The sequence below is a fragment of the Mustela erminea genome, chromosome X (genome assembly GCF_009829155.1).
Source record: "Mustela erminea isolate mMusErm1 chromosome X, mMusErm1.Pri, whole genome shotgun sequence".
Classification (NCBI taxonomy): Eukaryota; Metazoa; Chordata; class Mammalia; order Carnivora; family Mustelidae; genus Mustela; species Mustela erminea.
This window is the reverse complement of record NC_045635.1, coordinates 99,275,551-99,289,765: the sequence shown is the minus strand read 5'-3', so window position 1 is coordinate 99,289,765 and position 14,215 is coordinate 99,275,551. Positions and strand designations below refer to the sequence as shown.

The following is a 14,215-nucleotide window of genomic DNA, read 5'->3' as shown; positions in this document are numbered from 1 at the left end:
CTATAGAGATTGTAGAGAATTGGTATAAATTCTTACTTAAATTTTGGTAGAATTTGCCAGTGAACCCATCTGGGCCTGTTGTTTTCTGTTTTAGAAGATTATTATGTCAATAAGTAATTTAAATAGTCAATTTCTATAATAGATGTGGGCCTATTTAAATAGTCTGTTTCTTGTGTGAATTTGACAAATTGTGCCTTTCAAGGAATTGGTCCATTTCATCTAGGTTATCAAATTTGTGGGCTTAGAATTTTCCATAGTATTCCTTTATTACCCTTCTAATATCCATACCATTGGTAGTGATGTCCCTTCTTTCATTTCTGATACTAGTCATTTGTATCCTTTCTCTTTTATTCTTAGTTAGCCTGGCTAGTTTTTGACTCTTAGAGTTGGCCACACTGAGTCTCCATCAGTTCGTTATAGTTCAGGGTTTGTTGGTTTGTTGGTTTTGTTGTTTTTTTTTACAACCCAGACACCAGTTCCTGTGGCAGCTTCTGTCAGTGAATCCTGGCTTTGAGAAGCCTTGTGTCCCTGTATTTGTTTGTCTGTCTCTCCAGTCTTAGGGACCACAATTTGCCCTAAGTGCTCCCCTCTCTTATAGATCCAAAAAGAGTTGCTGACTTTTCAGTCTCTTCAAGCTTTTCACTTGTCATTAAGACAGAGTGGTGAGGGGTGCCTGGGTGGCTCAGTGGGTTAAAGCCTCTGCCTTTGGCTCAGGTTATGGTCCCAGGGGTCCTGGGATCGAGCCCCGCATCGGGCTCTCTGCTCTCTGCAGGGAGCCTGCTTCCTTCTCTCTCTCTCTGCCTGCCTCTCTGCCTACTTGTGGTCTCTGTCTGTCAAATAAATGAATAAAATCTTAAAAAAAAAAAAAAAGACAGAGTGGTGACTTCCAAGCTTGTACATGCAGAACTGGAAACTAGAAGTTCTACTGCACATTTTTCTAGCTTTGCTGAGATATAATTGACATATATCACGGTATAAGTCTAGGGCATACAACATGGTGATTTAATACACACACATACTGTGAAATGGTTACCGCAATGCAGTTAGTTAACCCATTCATTGCATCACATAATTCTATTTTTTTTGTGGTGAGAACGTGTAAAATCTACTCTTAGCAACTTTCAAGTATAGAATACAGTCTCATTACCTAGAGTCACCATGGTGTCCATCCATCACGTCCCCAGAACTTGCTCATCTGAAGTGCTGAGGAAGCAGGACCGAGACTCTGATGGTGAGTATGAGAGAGAGACACTCCGTAGAACAAAAGCAAATGTAAGGGTAAAGCATGATTTGTTTGTTTCATTTCTGTTTTTGTACATAAATAACCCCAATATATACACATGGACACATATGTATGTACCCATACACCTTTTTTCTTCCCTGGAAGGAACCCAAGGCTTTGGGAGATGAAGGGTAGAGAGGGGGATTTCATGTTTATTTTATACCTTTGTATGCCATTAGAATTTTTAAACCATTTGTTTTCTTTCTTATTTGGGGAGTTCTTAGAGGCCAGCTGCCCTGGCTATATGCCTTTCCTTGTCCCACTGACCAGTCATTCAACTCAGGATGCCAAAGTCCTGGGAGGAAGTCCTGGGAACTCCTTCTCCAGGATGTTCAGTAATGGAGGGGATCAAATGACAGCAGGAGGCTGTTCGGGTAGGACCATGAGAATCACTGATTCCAGACCCTAGGGGTTGCTTGCCTCTCAGCTGCTTGGGTGAGGAAGCCAGAACTCTTCAGTGCCTGACTAGGAGGTAAAAACCCATTTACTGGGCCAGGCAAGTCTCCCTTCTCCGGCAGGGGTGGCATTCGTGGCTGGGCCTTTGTTCCCTGGGCTGATGGTTGGATAGAGGGGGGCGTGCAGGCTTTGGGCAGTGCTGCTTGTAGGGGAAGTGATGCTTGGCGCGGTCTCTGACCACGGAGGAGGCAGCTGTCCCCACAGTGGCCTCAGGCCTCCCGGCTCTGGACGAAGTGAGGTGTGAAGGTTAAATGCATGTGCTTTCTCTTTCCTGGTGATTTGCAGGTTGGGGATTTCTAGCTTGGCCACGGCTGAAGGGGAGGGGAAAGAATGTTGGCTCCTCCTTCCTGAGCACTGTTCCAGCGCCCAGGCTTTGGAGGGCCAGGGAGAGGAGGAGAGTGAAGCGCATCATTCTTGCCTGGCCAGGGGAAAGGAAATGAACGCATCCAGCAAGGAGCTGGCAAGGACCTTCCATGTTCTTCCACCTTCACTCCCAACACCGTTGGCCCCGTCAGATCTCCAGTTTCTACTCAAGAAAAGGAGACTCTGAAAACGGGTCAACCAAACAGGCAGGCGGATGGATGGGTGTGGCTTTAGAAACATTGCACAGTGTTTACTTACAAATTCTTCTCTGTCTGTTCAGTCAGGCCCACACCTGGAGCCAAGTTCGTGTTATTGGATATATAGCCTAAGAGTAAGAAAACGACATTCTAAACATTCTATATACCACGGACTTCCTCAAATCTGGTTGCTTTCACCACAAGGACAAGCCTAGAACATGGTGAGTGATGGTGATTTTCCTGGTGTTCCCCTCCCCTCCCTGATCCAAGGTGTCCAGGAGGAAGGACATACTCAGTGACTCTGAAAACCACCTGATGGAGGAGGAGGAGGAGGAGGAGGAGGAAGTAGGCAAGACTGGGAACTACTATTAGCAAATCTCTGCTATGTAAGCGTTCCGTCTTGAATCCCTCCAACCCCGGGGAGGCGTCCTGCCCCTCCCCAGTTACCAGGTTCCCCCTCCCCATTCCTACCTCCTCCACCCTGAATGCCAATCTACGTCAGACTTGACCTGTTTATAAATGTTGGGGGTTGGGGGGAGTCCTTGCCCTGAAGAGTGTAGTTTTCCCCAGTGCAGCTCTCTTAGAGAAGTTCCTGGCTCTGTGGGTCTTTAACTCCTGAATCCCACTGTCCTGCAGACTCCCTAGTGGGTTGTGCGGGCAGAGATTCTGGCGGCAAGCTGAGATGTCCCAATGAATGGTTCCATAGAAGCCACAACCCAGCTCTCTTGCTTGTCCTCCTGGGCTTCGTGAGATGTCACTCTGTCTGGCTGAAGGTGGGTGCTGCAATCAGCAGGGAGGCTGACACTAAACAGCTTTGTCTCTCTCACGACTAGCCCCTAAATGCACAGCTTCGTTGCCAGCCTTTAGCAGGAAGGGAACTTGTTCAGCGAGCCTCAGGAGGTGCGACTGAGGGGAGAAGGAAAGAGGAAGGAGGAAGAGAGCAACCAAAAGGAAAGGGAAGAGAGGCACGGACTGAGAGGAACCTTCTGGAATGGTCTATATCTGTTCAAGAATGAGGGCATCTCACCATTCTCCGTTTCAGGCTCTTGTGCTCACGAGATTTTTCAAGAGCCAGATGTTTAAAAGTCCTGGCAGGGTTTTTGAAGTCGGTCCTGAAGGTTGCAGTTGAATTTACCCTGCCTGTTTTAGACTCACTGGAATCAACGGTTGGAGCCAGGAAGATCAGCTTCCCTCCAAAGGCAATGGAGGCATTCATCCACGAGCTGGCCTGAGGGTGGAGGGTCCCTCGCAATGTCTGTGCTCTCCCCTTTGTTGGGAGGGAGCACCTGACCAACTTGCTTAGTCGAGTTCCTCCTCATCCGGCAAGCCAAGCAGCAGAATGTAAATCCTCCTGGGATTTAAAAAAAAGTGGACGCTCTTTCCAAAAGTCTGGTGGTGCATGAAGGTATTGACCTTCAATCTGAAGAATTTTAGAAACCTGCTCCCCAGCCATTGTCTTGGTAGCTTGCCTTCTTCTCCAGCGTCCACCATGCGACGCTGACATTCTCTTCTACTGGTCTGTTGTCAGGAATGGCTGGCCCTTGGGCATGTGATAATTTTCGAGGTAACGCTATGGGACCACAGATGTCACAGAACGGTAACTAACGAGGTACTCCTCTCACTAGCTCTGGGTTACTCAGGGCCGTGCCAGCAACGACCCTAGATACAAGAACAAGTGTTAGGAATGGATTTTGCGGGGACGTCTGGGTGGCTCAGGTGGTTAAGCGACTGCCTTCGTCTTAGATCATGATCCTGGAGTCCCAGGATCGAGTCCCAGGATGGAGTTCCACATCGGGCTCCCTGCTCAGCAGGGAGTCTGCTTCTCCCTCTGACCCTCCCTCCTCTCGTGCCCCCCCCCAAATAAATAAATAAAATCTTAAAAAAAAAAAAAAGAAATGCATCTTGCCCTCTGGAGGCTTAAATCGGAGTGAAGGATATAGGATGTTTGCATGTGAGACACGTGAGGACAACAAGAGACGGTATATGATCACAGGTGAAATGATGATGGCATGATAACAGCAGTTGCTCCCAGTTCTGGAGGGACAGGCCCCATGAAGGGCATGACATCTGTTCTCCCAACTGAACCCCCATAAACAACCCTACATGGGGAGGTTCTATTAAAATGTCCATTTTCAAGCCGAGGAAACTCAGATTTGCAAGGAGTGAATAATCCGCTACCACAGGTGATCAGGGCAGGCGGAACTAAGATTTTATCCCCAACTTTTAATTTTGGAAACACTTCCAAACTACCACAGAAGCTGGAAGACTAGCATAGGGAAGGTCCATACCATCCCCCTCCAGTCACCAAGTGTCCACTTCTTACTACATGTGCTCTCTCTAGAGAGCATTCTCTGTCTCGCCCCCCCACCCCACATCCCTACCCATTTCTTTTCCGGACCTACTTGAGCGTGAATTGCAGACATCATAACAATTCCCCTCTGAATCCCTCAACACGGACCTCCTCGGAACCTCTTTTCTCACCAAATCCCGATCCAGCTATCCCATGGCAGAAACTTAGGCGGGATTTGAACTCTGCTCTGGCTCCAGAGCCCCGACCACAAGCGAGACAGGAGTTCAGTAGAAGAAGCCATCGGTGCAGTCTGGGAATTCCAGATTTTCTGTGGACCCTCGACTCCTGATTATTCCTAGCAATGGAAGAAAGGAGCTGGCTAAGTGATCACAAAACACGTGTAGTCAAAAAACAAAAATCTGAGAGTGGTGCCGGGGTGGCTCAGTTGGTTGGCTAGAGATCCCTGGGGTCTTGAGATCCAGCCTTGCCCTGGCCTCCTTGCTCAGCGGGGAGCCTGCTTCTCCCTCTCCCTCTGTTCCTCCCCTGCTCCTGCACTCACTCTCTCTCTCCCTGCCAAATAAATTAATAAAATCCTTTAAAAAAATTCTGTGGTTTTTGGAGTGCATTCTATTTGATTGGGAGGGATTTGCATGGATTATCCTTCCTAATTAGCTTCTTCTCTGGCCAGTATTAAAATGGGTCTTTCCTAAAAATAATAATAACAATGATAAAAACAATAAAGTAAGTCTTTCCTAACAACCCGCTGACATGACAAGTTGGGGTAGACAGAAGTTATGCACTGATTAAACCATAATTGCAGAAAATCCATTAAGTGGGCAAGCCACATGTGAATCATAGAGAACCGACCATGAATTCTAGCTAGGCAGGAATTCTTGCTAGAAATCTTAGCCATGGGTGAGGATTAAGCATGCAAGGTGTAAATCTATTCCTTGGGCAGTTGTGTTCCCCCTCAACTACCAAGTTCAGAGGAGAGGGGCCTACGCTCTGCTCTGTTCCAGAGGGCGGCGTCTGCCCACCCAGTGAGATTTCAGAAGCGGGGTGTTGCCTATTGCGGATGGAAGGGAAAAGAAGGCCCCTTGCTACAGACTGGCTAAGACCCCTTGAGGGATGGGGACTTGGTTTTCTTTTTTCTTCTAACACGGAGAAGCCCTGTTTAGAAAGGCCGTCAGATTAATGACCCCCCTGAACATGCACACAGGAGAAACCTTGACCTTTAGAAAGCCCTTGATTTCTCACAGTCATTTTAAAAAGCCCAAAGCCCGCATGTACGTTTCCTTGGCTTTTCACACGGTCACCAGACACTTTGCAAATCAAAATATTGCAAAATCAGATGTTGCCTCCACATCTCAGATGCCAGGGCAGAGACCCCTTTTTACTGAACTGGGGCTGGGAAAGAGGCCCCCACTGGGTCTTTCAGGCTGCAAGCCTTAGGTGGCACTTTTGCTCTTTCTCCAGTTCTCTTGGTTTTCCGCAGGTGCAACCCGATCAGCGGTATCTCTGAATCCACCTAATGCAAACTGTGTTATAATGGGGATCCACTGTGCATACATGATCTTTGCTGGGGACTTCCATCCAAAGGGCATTGAGATTTTATAACTTTAAGGACCGTCGTGCCCCTTTCCCTTTCCCTTTGTCTTTCCCTTCCCTCTCTCTTTCGGCTTTATGATTCCAGCCTTCCTTAGGGTGTAAATCATTTTCCTTAAGATTGAACGAGAACAGCTCAGAGGGGTCAAAAACAGTGTCCAGATTGAGGGCGGAATGTTTGCAACAGGGCTACTTAAAATCCGCTTGGCCTCTCTCTTCTCCGCTCTGCCCCTCACGCCCCTCCCCCCTCCCCCCAGCCTGCAGAATCTAAAATGCCAGAAAGTGACTTGTTCACATGGCCTTCCCCAAGCCGATGGGTGTCCTTCTCTGCCCCGGGGTAAAGGTCTCGGCTAAGCCCAGAGGGCTTCCCACCTTGAGACTCCGCATACTCCTTAGCCACGCTGGGATACAAACGGGCTAATACCGAGCATCTGGTATTTTGCACTGAGGATGCTGCAGTAGCGGGAAGTCGGAGGCAGGGGAAAAGGGGGAGTTAACAGTTCGCAGCCTTGTAAGGAACAAGCCCGGCCCTTTTTGGACCTAGTTCAGAAGACAGCGAAAGGCCTCGAGCAGAAACTTTATCTGGGTTTGTGCACCGGCCCGCGGGCGTGGGCTGTGCGTGCGGACCCCTGGCTGCCGAGCTGTCCCGCAGACATGCCCGCGGCACCCGCCCCGGGGTGGCGCAGCGGTTGCGAAGAACCATGGCTGGCTTCTATGCCTGCCTGAAGAATCAAGAGTAAGTCGCGGGGGAGCCGAGGGTGGCGGAGCGCTTGGCCGCAGCCGCTGGGGTCTCTCCCCCGCCCAGAGTGGGGCGCTCCTTGCCGGAGGGGCCAGCCCGGAGTCCGCCCGGGAAGCCGGGGCTTGAACCCGTCGCCCTGGGGCAGCGCGCGCCGGGAGCCGGGCGCAGGTGGACGTGGGAAAGCGGCGCAGGCCGGGGATGGGGGGTAGCGGGGTGGGGGCGCACTCTCTGCCCCCCCCCCCCACGGCCGCAGCACCTGGCTCACCTGAGTTGCCCTGGGCGGGCGGAGGGGGCCGGGCGGGGGAGGCGGGGCGTCTCGCTGGGGCCGCTGTGGTTGTCGATTGGTCGCCTCGCAGAGGGAAGGAGGGCCACCGCGTAGGAAAGAGGTGGCCAAGCAGCAAAAGAGTTGGACCGAGGAGTACCGCTATACCCGGGGTCCCCCCCCCACCCCCCAGCCCCGCACCGCAGGAGGCCCTACCTCTCTCCCAGGGCCAGGGTCGTCCGCAGCACCAGGGCAGCCTCCCCGGAGCACGTGACAAATGACACGAGGGTCTGAGAAGGGACAGCAGCGCCACGAGGATGCTTCTATTCCAGGCGGGCGCGCAGCCAGAGAGAGAGACGAGGGCCAAGCTACAGGTTCCCACGTGCACGTGTAATAAACGTGCGTCCCCTTCAAACAAAGCGCCCAGCGGACTGGGATTTTACAAGGCTAATGTCATTGACTAGGGACACGGCTCAAATGACCTTCGCGGTGATTATTCATTCAGTGAAATCGTGGGTTTCAGTGACACCGAAGTGTTGGTTCTGGCCCTAGTCAGCAGCTGGCTGGGCTGAAAATACAGATATGGGGGGGAGGTGGTGTTGGGGAGACGCTGCGGCAAAAAGTGAGAGAGACAAAGACAGAGACAGGGAGAGACAGAGACAGAGAGAGACTGAGAAGAAGAAGAAGAGAGAGGACAAAGGAAGGAAAGAGGGACGGAAAGCGCAGAATTTGGATGAGTGGAGAAAAATCACTTTAACTTTTCTGAGTTGTCTTCATTTTCTAAATTTGGTGCCAGCTGTGCAAGCTGTAGGCTCCCTGTTACTGGGTGGGTACGGACACCACACGGTTTACACTCGCATTGCACCCACAGGGGTATTTTGGGGTGTCATGTGTACTTACTGCGGACAGTGACAACAGGAAAAGATATTAAGCCAGACACACCCACCTGTACTGCTCATTAGCGGGAGTGCGAGGTACGTGATTATTCTCCAGCGCCATTCATTAAGCTGTCACTTTCTGAATCGGGGCCAGAAACTCACCTCGATCACAGCAGGTCTCCAATAGCACATGGCCCCCGCTGCTCTCTCCTCTCATGGCAAAGCACCGGACAGACAGAGACTGGCAGCCTCTGATGTGATTTTCCGGGGCGTCCCCCTTTGGAGGTGGTTCGGGCAGGAAGGGTGGGGACACTGGCTGCCCCTTTCCGCTGTTGCCTCAAAACTGGCCCTGTAGGCTGTTCCTGTTGGGCCTGGAGTGTCTACCTGTGAAAAGTGCCCTTGGCATCTTTTTGAAAACCCCGCCTCTGGGGCTCACCTGACTGCCGTGCCCTTAGCCTCTGGCCTTGGACACACACGGTGGCAATGAGGGCGTTTTCTCTACGTAATTCACTGTGGCACCAGATGACAGAGAGGTTGGCCGTGGAGGCCTTGGGAGGCGAGGGAGATGGAGCCACTGCTGTGGGAAGTGGTAAGGGCAAGGTTATCGCTCCCAGGTGAGCGTCGGGCCCTTCTTCCCTGGCCCAAGAGTATTAGATTCTCCTGCTTGAACCAGGGGCCTTCCCCAGGGCCCCTTCATTCTGATGTCTGCCTTCCATGGAGGGGATCCAGGGCAGCCTGAGGCCTTTGGGGTGGAAAAGCGGCCCTCATGGACCAGCGGCTCTTCCTGTCACCCCGGCTGAAGGCCTGAGCTCATCTGACCGTTTACTGAAACAAGGCTGAAGGAATGGGAGACACCATAAGAAGGCATTTGAGGAGGTTAAGGAACCACGGTCTCTGTAAGTACGTGGATGGGAGTCCCTCGGGGGACTTAACGGGGAGAGAGACCCATAGACCTTCAAAAACATGGCGCACCTGCTCCTTGGGAAGCCGTGTGCTCAGCACTGCGGGAGGAACGCGTGCTTTCCTTTCCCACAGCCAAGCAGGCACGGTGTCTGACACAAGCATTTGGTGAAGGCGTGTTGTCGACTGAACCAAGATACCCTTGGGAAGCTTGTCTGCTTAGGGAGCGGCCAGCCCGGTAAAGGGCGGTCTGCAAGAGGGGTGGGGGGTATGAGCTCAGTCCGGGAGAGGTTTCGAAATTTCTTCCAAGCTCTACAAGATGCAGCCTCCCAGCCTCCATCCCCTCAGCACCTTCAACAAGAGGGGCTCCTAGAATCATAGCTTGGCCATATCAGGAGGGGAGCGCCCTTTCAAGGAACCCCAGTGGGCAGGACTTGGAAGTCGAAATGAGGGTGCAAACACAAGTTGGTTCAGTTTTCTCTGCAGATCACACTTGCGGTCCAGATTTTCCAGGTGTGGACGGTTATTTGATGAGTTGGAGGTGTTTGTTCGCTTGTCCCAAGGCGACCGGTTTTGGTGTTTAAATTCTGAACTGGTTATGGTGGATATAGTTCTTGCTTGAGGTAACTAGCCAGTAAGTCCTGTTATTTTCACAGACATGGTGTGACAGCAGGGGACGGCAGGAATTTATCAAGGGATTTATGAATATGCTTATTGGTGGAAGGGACAAAAATACTAGTGGTCTTGAATTATGTGCCACAGTAATTATGTGCCAGTACATGAGGAGATGACAGAGATCACTTTTTTGAAAAAGTGTTTTATTTATTTATTTGAGAGAGAGAGAGAGAGAGAAAGCTAGCAGAAGTAGGGGGAAGGTCAGAGGCAGAAGGAGAAGCAGACTCCCCAGTGAGCAGGGAGCCTGATGCAGGGCTCCATCCCAGGAACCCCCGGGATCATAACCTGACCCGAAGGCAGGCACTTAATCTCTTAACTGCTTAATTGACTGAGCCACCCAGGTGCTCCAAGCAAAAGAACTTTCTTAACCAGGCAAGATCCTATAATGGTGGCATGGGTGAAAATGTTTTTATTTTAAGAGTGAGGATATCGGGCCCCAAAGACATTCAGTGATTCTCCTTGGGCCACACAGTCAACCACAATTCCAAGATCAGAATCCTGAGTACCCTGACTTGCAGCATAGAGCTGTGGTGTGTAGCATGTGCTAGAGGAAGGATCATCTTTTGAGCAGAGAACCAGAAGCATGTGCCCCCTCGTCCCCACCACCCCAGGATGCTGTGGGATCTGGCTGGGGCTGCTGCAAAGGCAGCTCGAGCCCAAGGCAAAAGAGTGAGCTAGGGCAACGTTGTTCTTGGTGACCCCAATCTCTCCAGTTATAGCCCCTTTCCTACTATGGCCCCCTTCCCACTCCAGGTGTTCTGAGCCTGAACATTTCCTTTCCCTCCCAGCCAGTCTTCTCTAAGCCTCTGCCGTCCCTAGGCTGTGAACTTCCCCTTGGCTGACACCCTGGCATCCTTGGTTCTGGGGGCTGGATCTCAGTCAAACTGACCTGCAATGTTGGATTCCTCCTGACAATGTGCGTTTCCATAGGATTTCAATGCTTCTGTGCCACTCTGATGCTTGGTGGCCATCTCGGGGAGCTTGCCAGGGCAGTGGGCCCCTCATATCGTGCCAGTCGGCTTCTCCGACTCAAGAGCCGAGTTCAGGATGGTGAGGCTTAGTGCTTTGGCAACAGGCATCTGACAGCCAACGGGGGTGTAGGTATTGTAGTGGATGGGCCAGCGGGCTCCCCTTGGCTGCAGACCTTCCCTGATGCAGACCAGTACGTACTGCTGCTGGAGACCAGAGGCTACTAATACTTTTTATGAGTTCTAGATGCAAGTTCTAGATGCAGGGGACCAATGCGTTCCTTCTTTGCCCTGCGGAGGCCCCTGGCACCCAGAGGCTGGAGGAGGTCTCAACCCGCAGGTCCTTCCAGTAGCTGATGGTTTTGGAGCTGCTCCCCATCCACCTTCAACCTGTTCTCTTGTTCTCCTCCCCACCCCCTCCTCCTCCTCCTTTTTGCTTTAGAAGAAAAGCTGGGAAGTCCAGTTCCCTGGCAAAGGGCACAGCCTGGGTATTGCATTTTGCTAATCTGTGTTCTCCCTGTGGCATTTGCCCGAGGCAATTTCCATTCATGGAAGCTGTAGGAGAGCTGGTAGAGTGGCGGGTTCTAGTCTCCCAGCCTCTGGGGAGGCACTGTCCTAGGTGCCCCAGTCTCACCAGGGGCAAGTTCTTGAATAAACTACTTGCCCTATCAACCGGTTTACCAAAAGTTTGCCTTTTTGGACTATCTACAATATAGGTAAACTTTTTAAAAAAAGATTTTACTTATTTAATTGACAGAGATCACAAGTAGGCAGAGAGGCAGGCAGAGAGAGAGGAGGAAGCAGGCTCCCCCCTGAGCAGAGAGCCCGATGTGGGGCTCAATCCCAGGACCCTGAGATCATGACCTGAGCCGAAGGCAGAGGCTTAACCCACTGAGCCACCCAGGCGCCCCAATATAGGTAAACTTTTTTACTCATAAAAATTCATTAGGAGGAAATTGTTTTAAAGCTGTTTTTGTTTTTTTTTTTTTAAGCTTTTGGAGATCTCTCTGAAGATGTCGTTGCCTTGGTTCATTTGGTCATTAGCAGTGTCCTGCGTGTTCCGTTTGCTGTAGGGAGGTTGAGTTTCCTCGAGAATACACTTAAAAATGTGGAAACGTGTGTTATTTTGTCAGGAACCAAAATTTCAGCATTTTATATGAGAATGTTCAGGCGGGTGTCATTTGAAGCCTTCGGAAAGTCCATTTTGTGTTGAGCCAGCTTTAGCATTTGGGGGATTCTTTCGTTAATTTCTCAAGGGGCACAATTTTTGTCATTTGTTATTTCTGGAAATCGGTAGCCAAAATGTGGTTGTTCCTGTCGTTTCCTAACTGATTTGCTCTTTTAACATTCTTCTAGTTTTTTAAACCAATCCAGTTGTATCTTTCCTTTACAAATTTTTTAAAAAATATTTTATTTATTTATTTGTCAGAGAGTGAGAGAGAGAGTGAGAGCGAGCACACAAGCAGGGAGAAGGAGCAGAGGCAGAAGGAGAAGCAGACTTCCCACTGAGCAGGGAGCCCAATGCGGGACTCGATCCCAGGACCCTGGGATCATGACCTGAGCCAAAGGCAGTTGCTTAACCGACTGAGCCACCTAGATGGCTTCCTCCTTTACAAATTCATACTTATGGTTGGTGGCTAGGAAACTGGAGGACCTAATTGAACAGGACATTCCAGCAATCCTCTCTTGGCATCCTCACTCATGTTCTATTGCTTCCAATGCCTTTACTCTTTTAATGATGTCTCCAATTAAAATCACCCATTCAATGCAAATTGCTGGAAACCCTGATTCAGTAGGAGACATGAGTTTGGGTGAAATAGCTTGTTTTCAGACGGTGAGGTTAAGCTAGTGAAAGATTGGTTACAAATACACTGGTAACCGTAAGCCAGAGGTTCTCAGCAGGGACATGGGGTCTGATCTTGCTCCACAGGGGACCGCATGGCAATGTCTGGAGACACTGTTAGCTCTCACGACTAGGGGGAGGGTGTGCTACTGACATCTAGTGTGCAGAGGCTAGGGAGGCCCTTGGGCATCTGCAGTGCTTGGGAAGAGTCTCCCCAACACCAACCAAGAATTTTCCAGTCCCCAATGTCATTAGTGTCAAGACTGAGAAACGCTGCCTTCCACTAATAATGGTTTGCCCAAGTGGAAGTCCAAAGACGAGCACCCTAAGCTTTCAGACCAGCATTATCTAATAGAAGCTTCTATTGATGATGGAAGTTTCTGGGCTGTTCTGCCCAGTAACAAGAACCAGTAGCCACGTGTGGCTACTGAGCATTTGACGTGTGGCTGGTGTGATCAGGGAACTGAGTTTTTATTTTATTTCACTTAAACAGATTTAAAGTGAAACAGACACATGTGCCAAGTGGCTTCCATGTGACCAACTTCAGTAACTCCGTAGCCCTAGGCGTGCATGGCTCTGGGGCCAGACAGTCCTGAAACTGTGCTCACGGACCAACCACTTTCTTTGACAGTCTTGAGTCATCTAAACCTTCCGAGCCTCAGTTTCTTCATCTGTAAAACGGGGGTAATGATGCGACCTACTCCTTCAAAGCTGATGAATATTCCATGCAATAATGAATATTGCTCTTGCAAGAAAGCATGTAGCGCAGTGCCCAGTGCAGAAAGCATTTGAACGATGTTAATCATTGCCTGTGACCTGTGGTCAGTATAGTAATGGTCGACATGTAAGTGGGACTTGCTCAGGGCTTCCAAACAAGATGTCACCTGCGATATACTTGAAAGGCCACCTCAGAGGCAGAGCCCTAACTCTCGGCTCTCACTGCGTGACCACAGGCGTGCCTCCTTGGGCCTTGCTGTTCTCATCTGTGAAATGGGAATAAGAAACGCGATCGTCACGATATGCTAATTCCCTCACCCTCAATTGCTGGGAGGACCAAATGGCTCTGGGGGGTGGTCTGAAGAGGACAGAGCCCCTATAAGTGTGAGATTTATGCTCTGAGTTTACACGCAAGAATGCTTTCACTTAGAGTCGGCACAGAAGTTCTTGGGAGAACTTGGGAAGTTCTTGGGAGAATTGTCATGCATTCGAAACAAGGGTGCCTGAATGGGGAAGGTGCACTGGAGAGCAGCGGGGAAACCAGGAGCTCCTCACAATGTCACGCTCCCAGGCTGCTAAAGAAGGAGCAGGGCATCCGGCCCTAGGGGAGCAGGTGAGCCTTGAAGCAGCTCACAGCGGGCCATTCAAGCCATGCCCTCTGAGGGCATGACCAGCACAATGTCTAGCCTGAGAGCCACACACTCTGAAAATCCTGGGCACCATAGAGTGGAAATCACCTGACACTTTGGGGCCAGACATGGGTTTGAATCCTCACAGTATTACTTGCTAGCTGTATGGCTGTGGGTGAATGAAGGCCATAGCCTGCCTGAGCCTCAGTTGTCTTCTCTGTAAAATGGATATAAGGATTCCTACCTCCCAGGGTTGTCACAAGGATTGAATCAGGTAACTGATGGGGCCCATATGTGGCCCTCAGTAAACACGAGTTCCTTTGCTGTCTGATGAGCAAATGTTAGCCACTTAATCATCCCCTTTCTGTTCCTCTGGGATGGAAATAAAGTGAAAGTGTTGGCTGAGGGCCC

The 14,215-nt window shown here is 50.4% G+C and overlaps 1 protein-coding gene across 1 annotated transcript in view; it reads left to right on the top strand.

Moving 5' to 3' along the window:
* The first annotated feature begins 6,771 nt into the window (after window positions 1-6,771).
* The window catches only part of KIAA1210 (KIAA1210 ortholog), a 70,887-nt gene continuing 63,443 nt past the window's right edge, over window positions 6,772-14,215 (top strand). Inside the window, exon 1 of the mRNA XM_032331552.1 lies at window positions 6,772-6,929. Coding sequence (XP_032187443.1) covers window positions 6,895-6,929 — 35 coding nt within the window. The 5' untranslated portion in view covers window positions 6,772-6,894. The remainder of the gene's footprint in view (window positions 6,930-14,215) is intronic.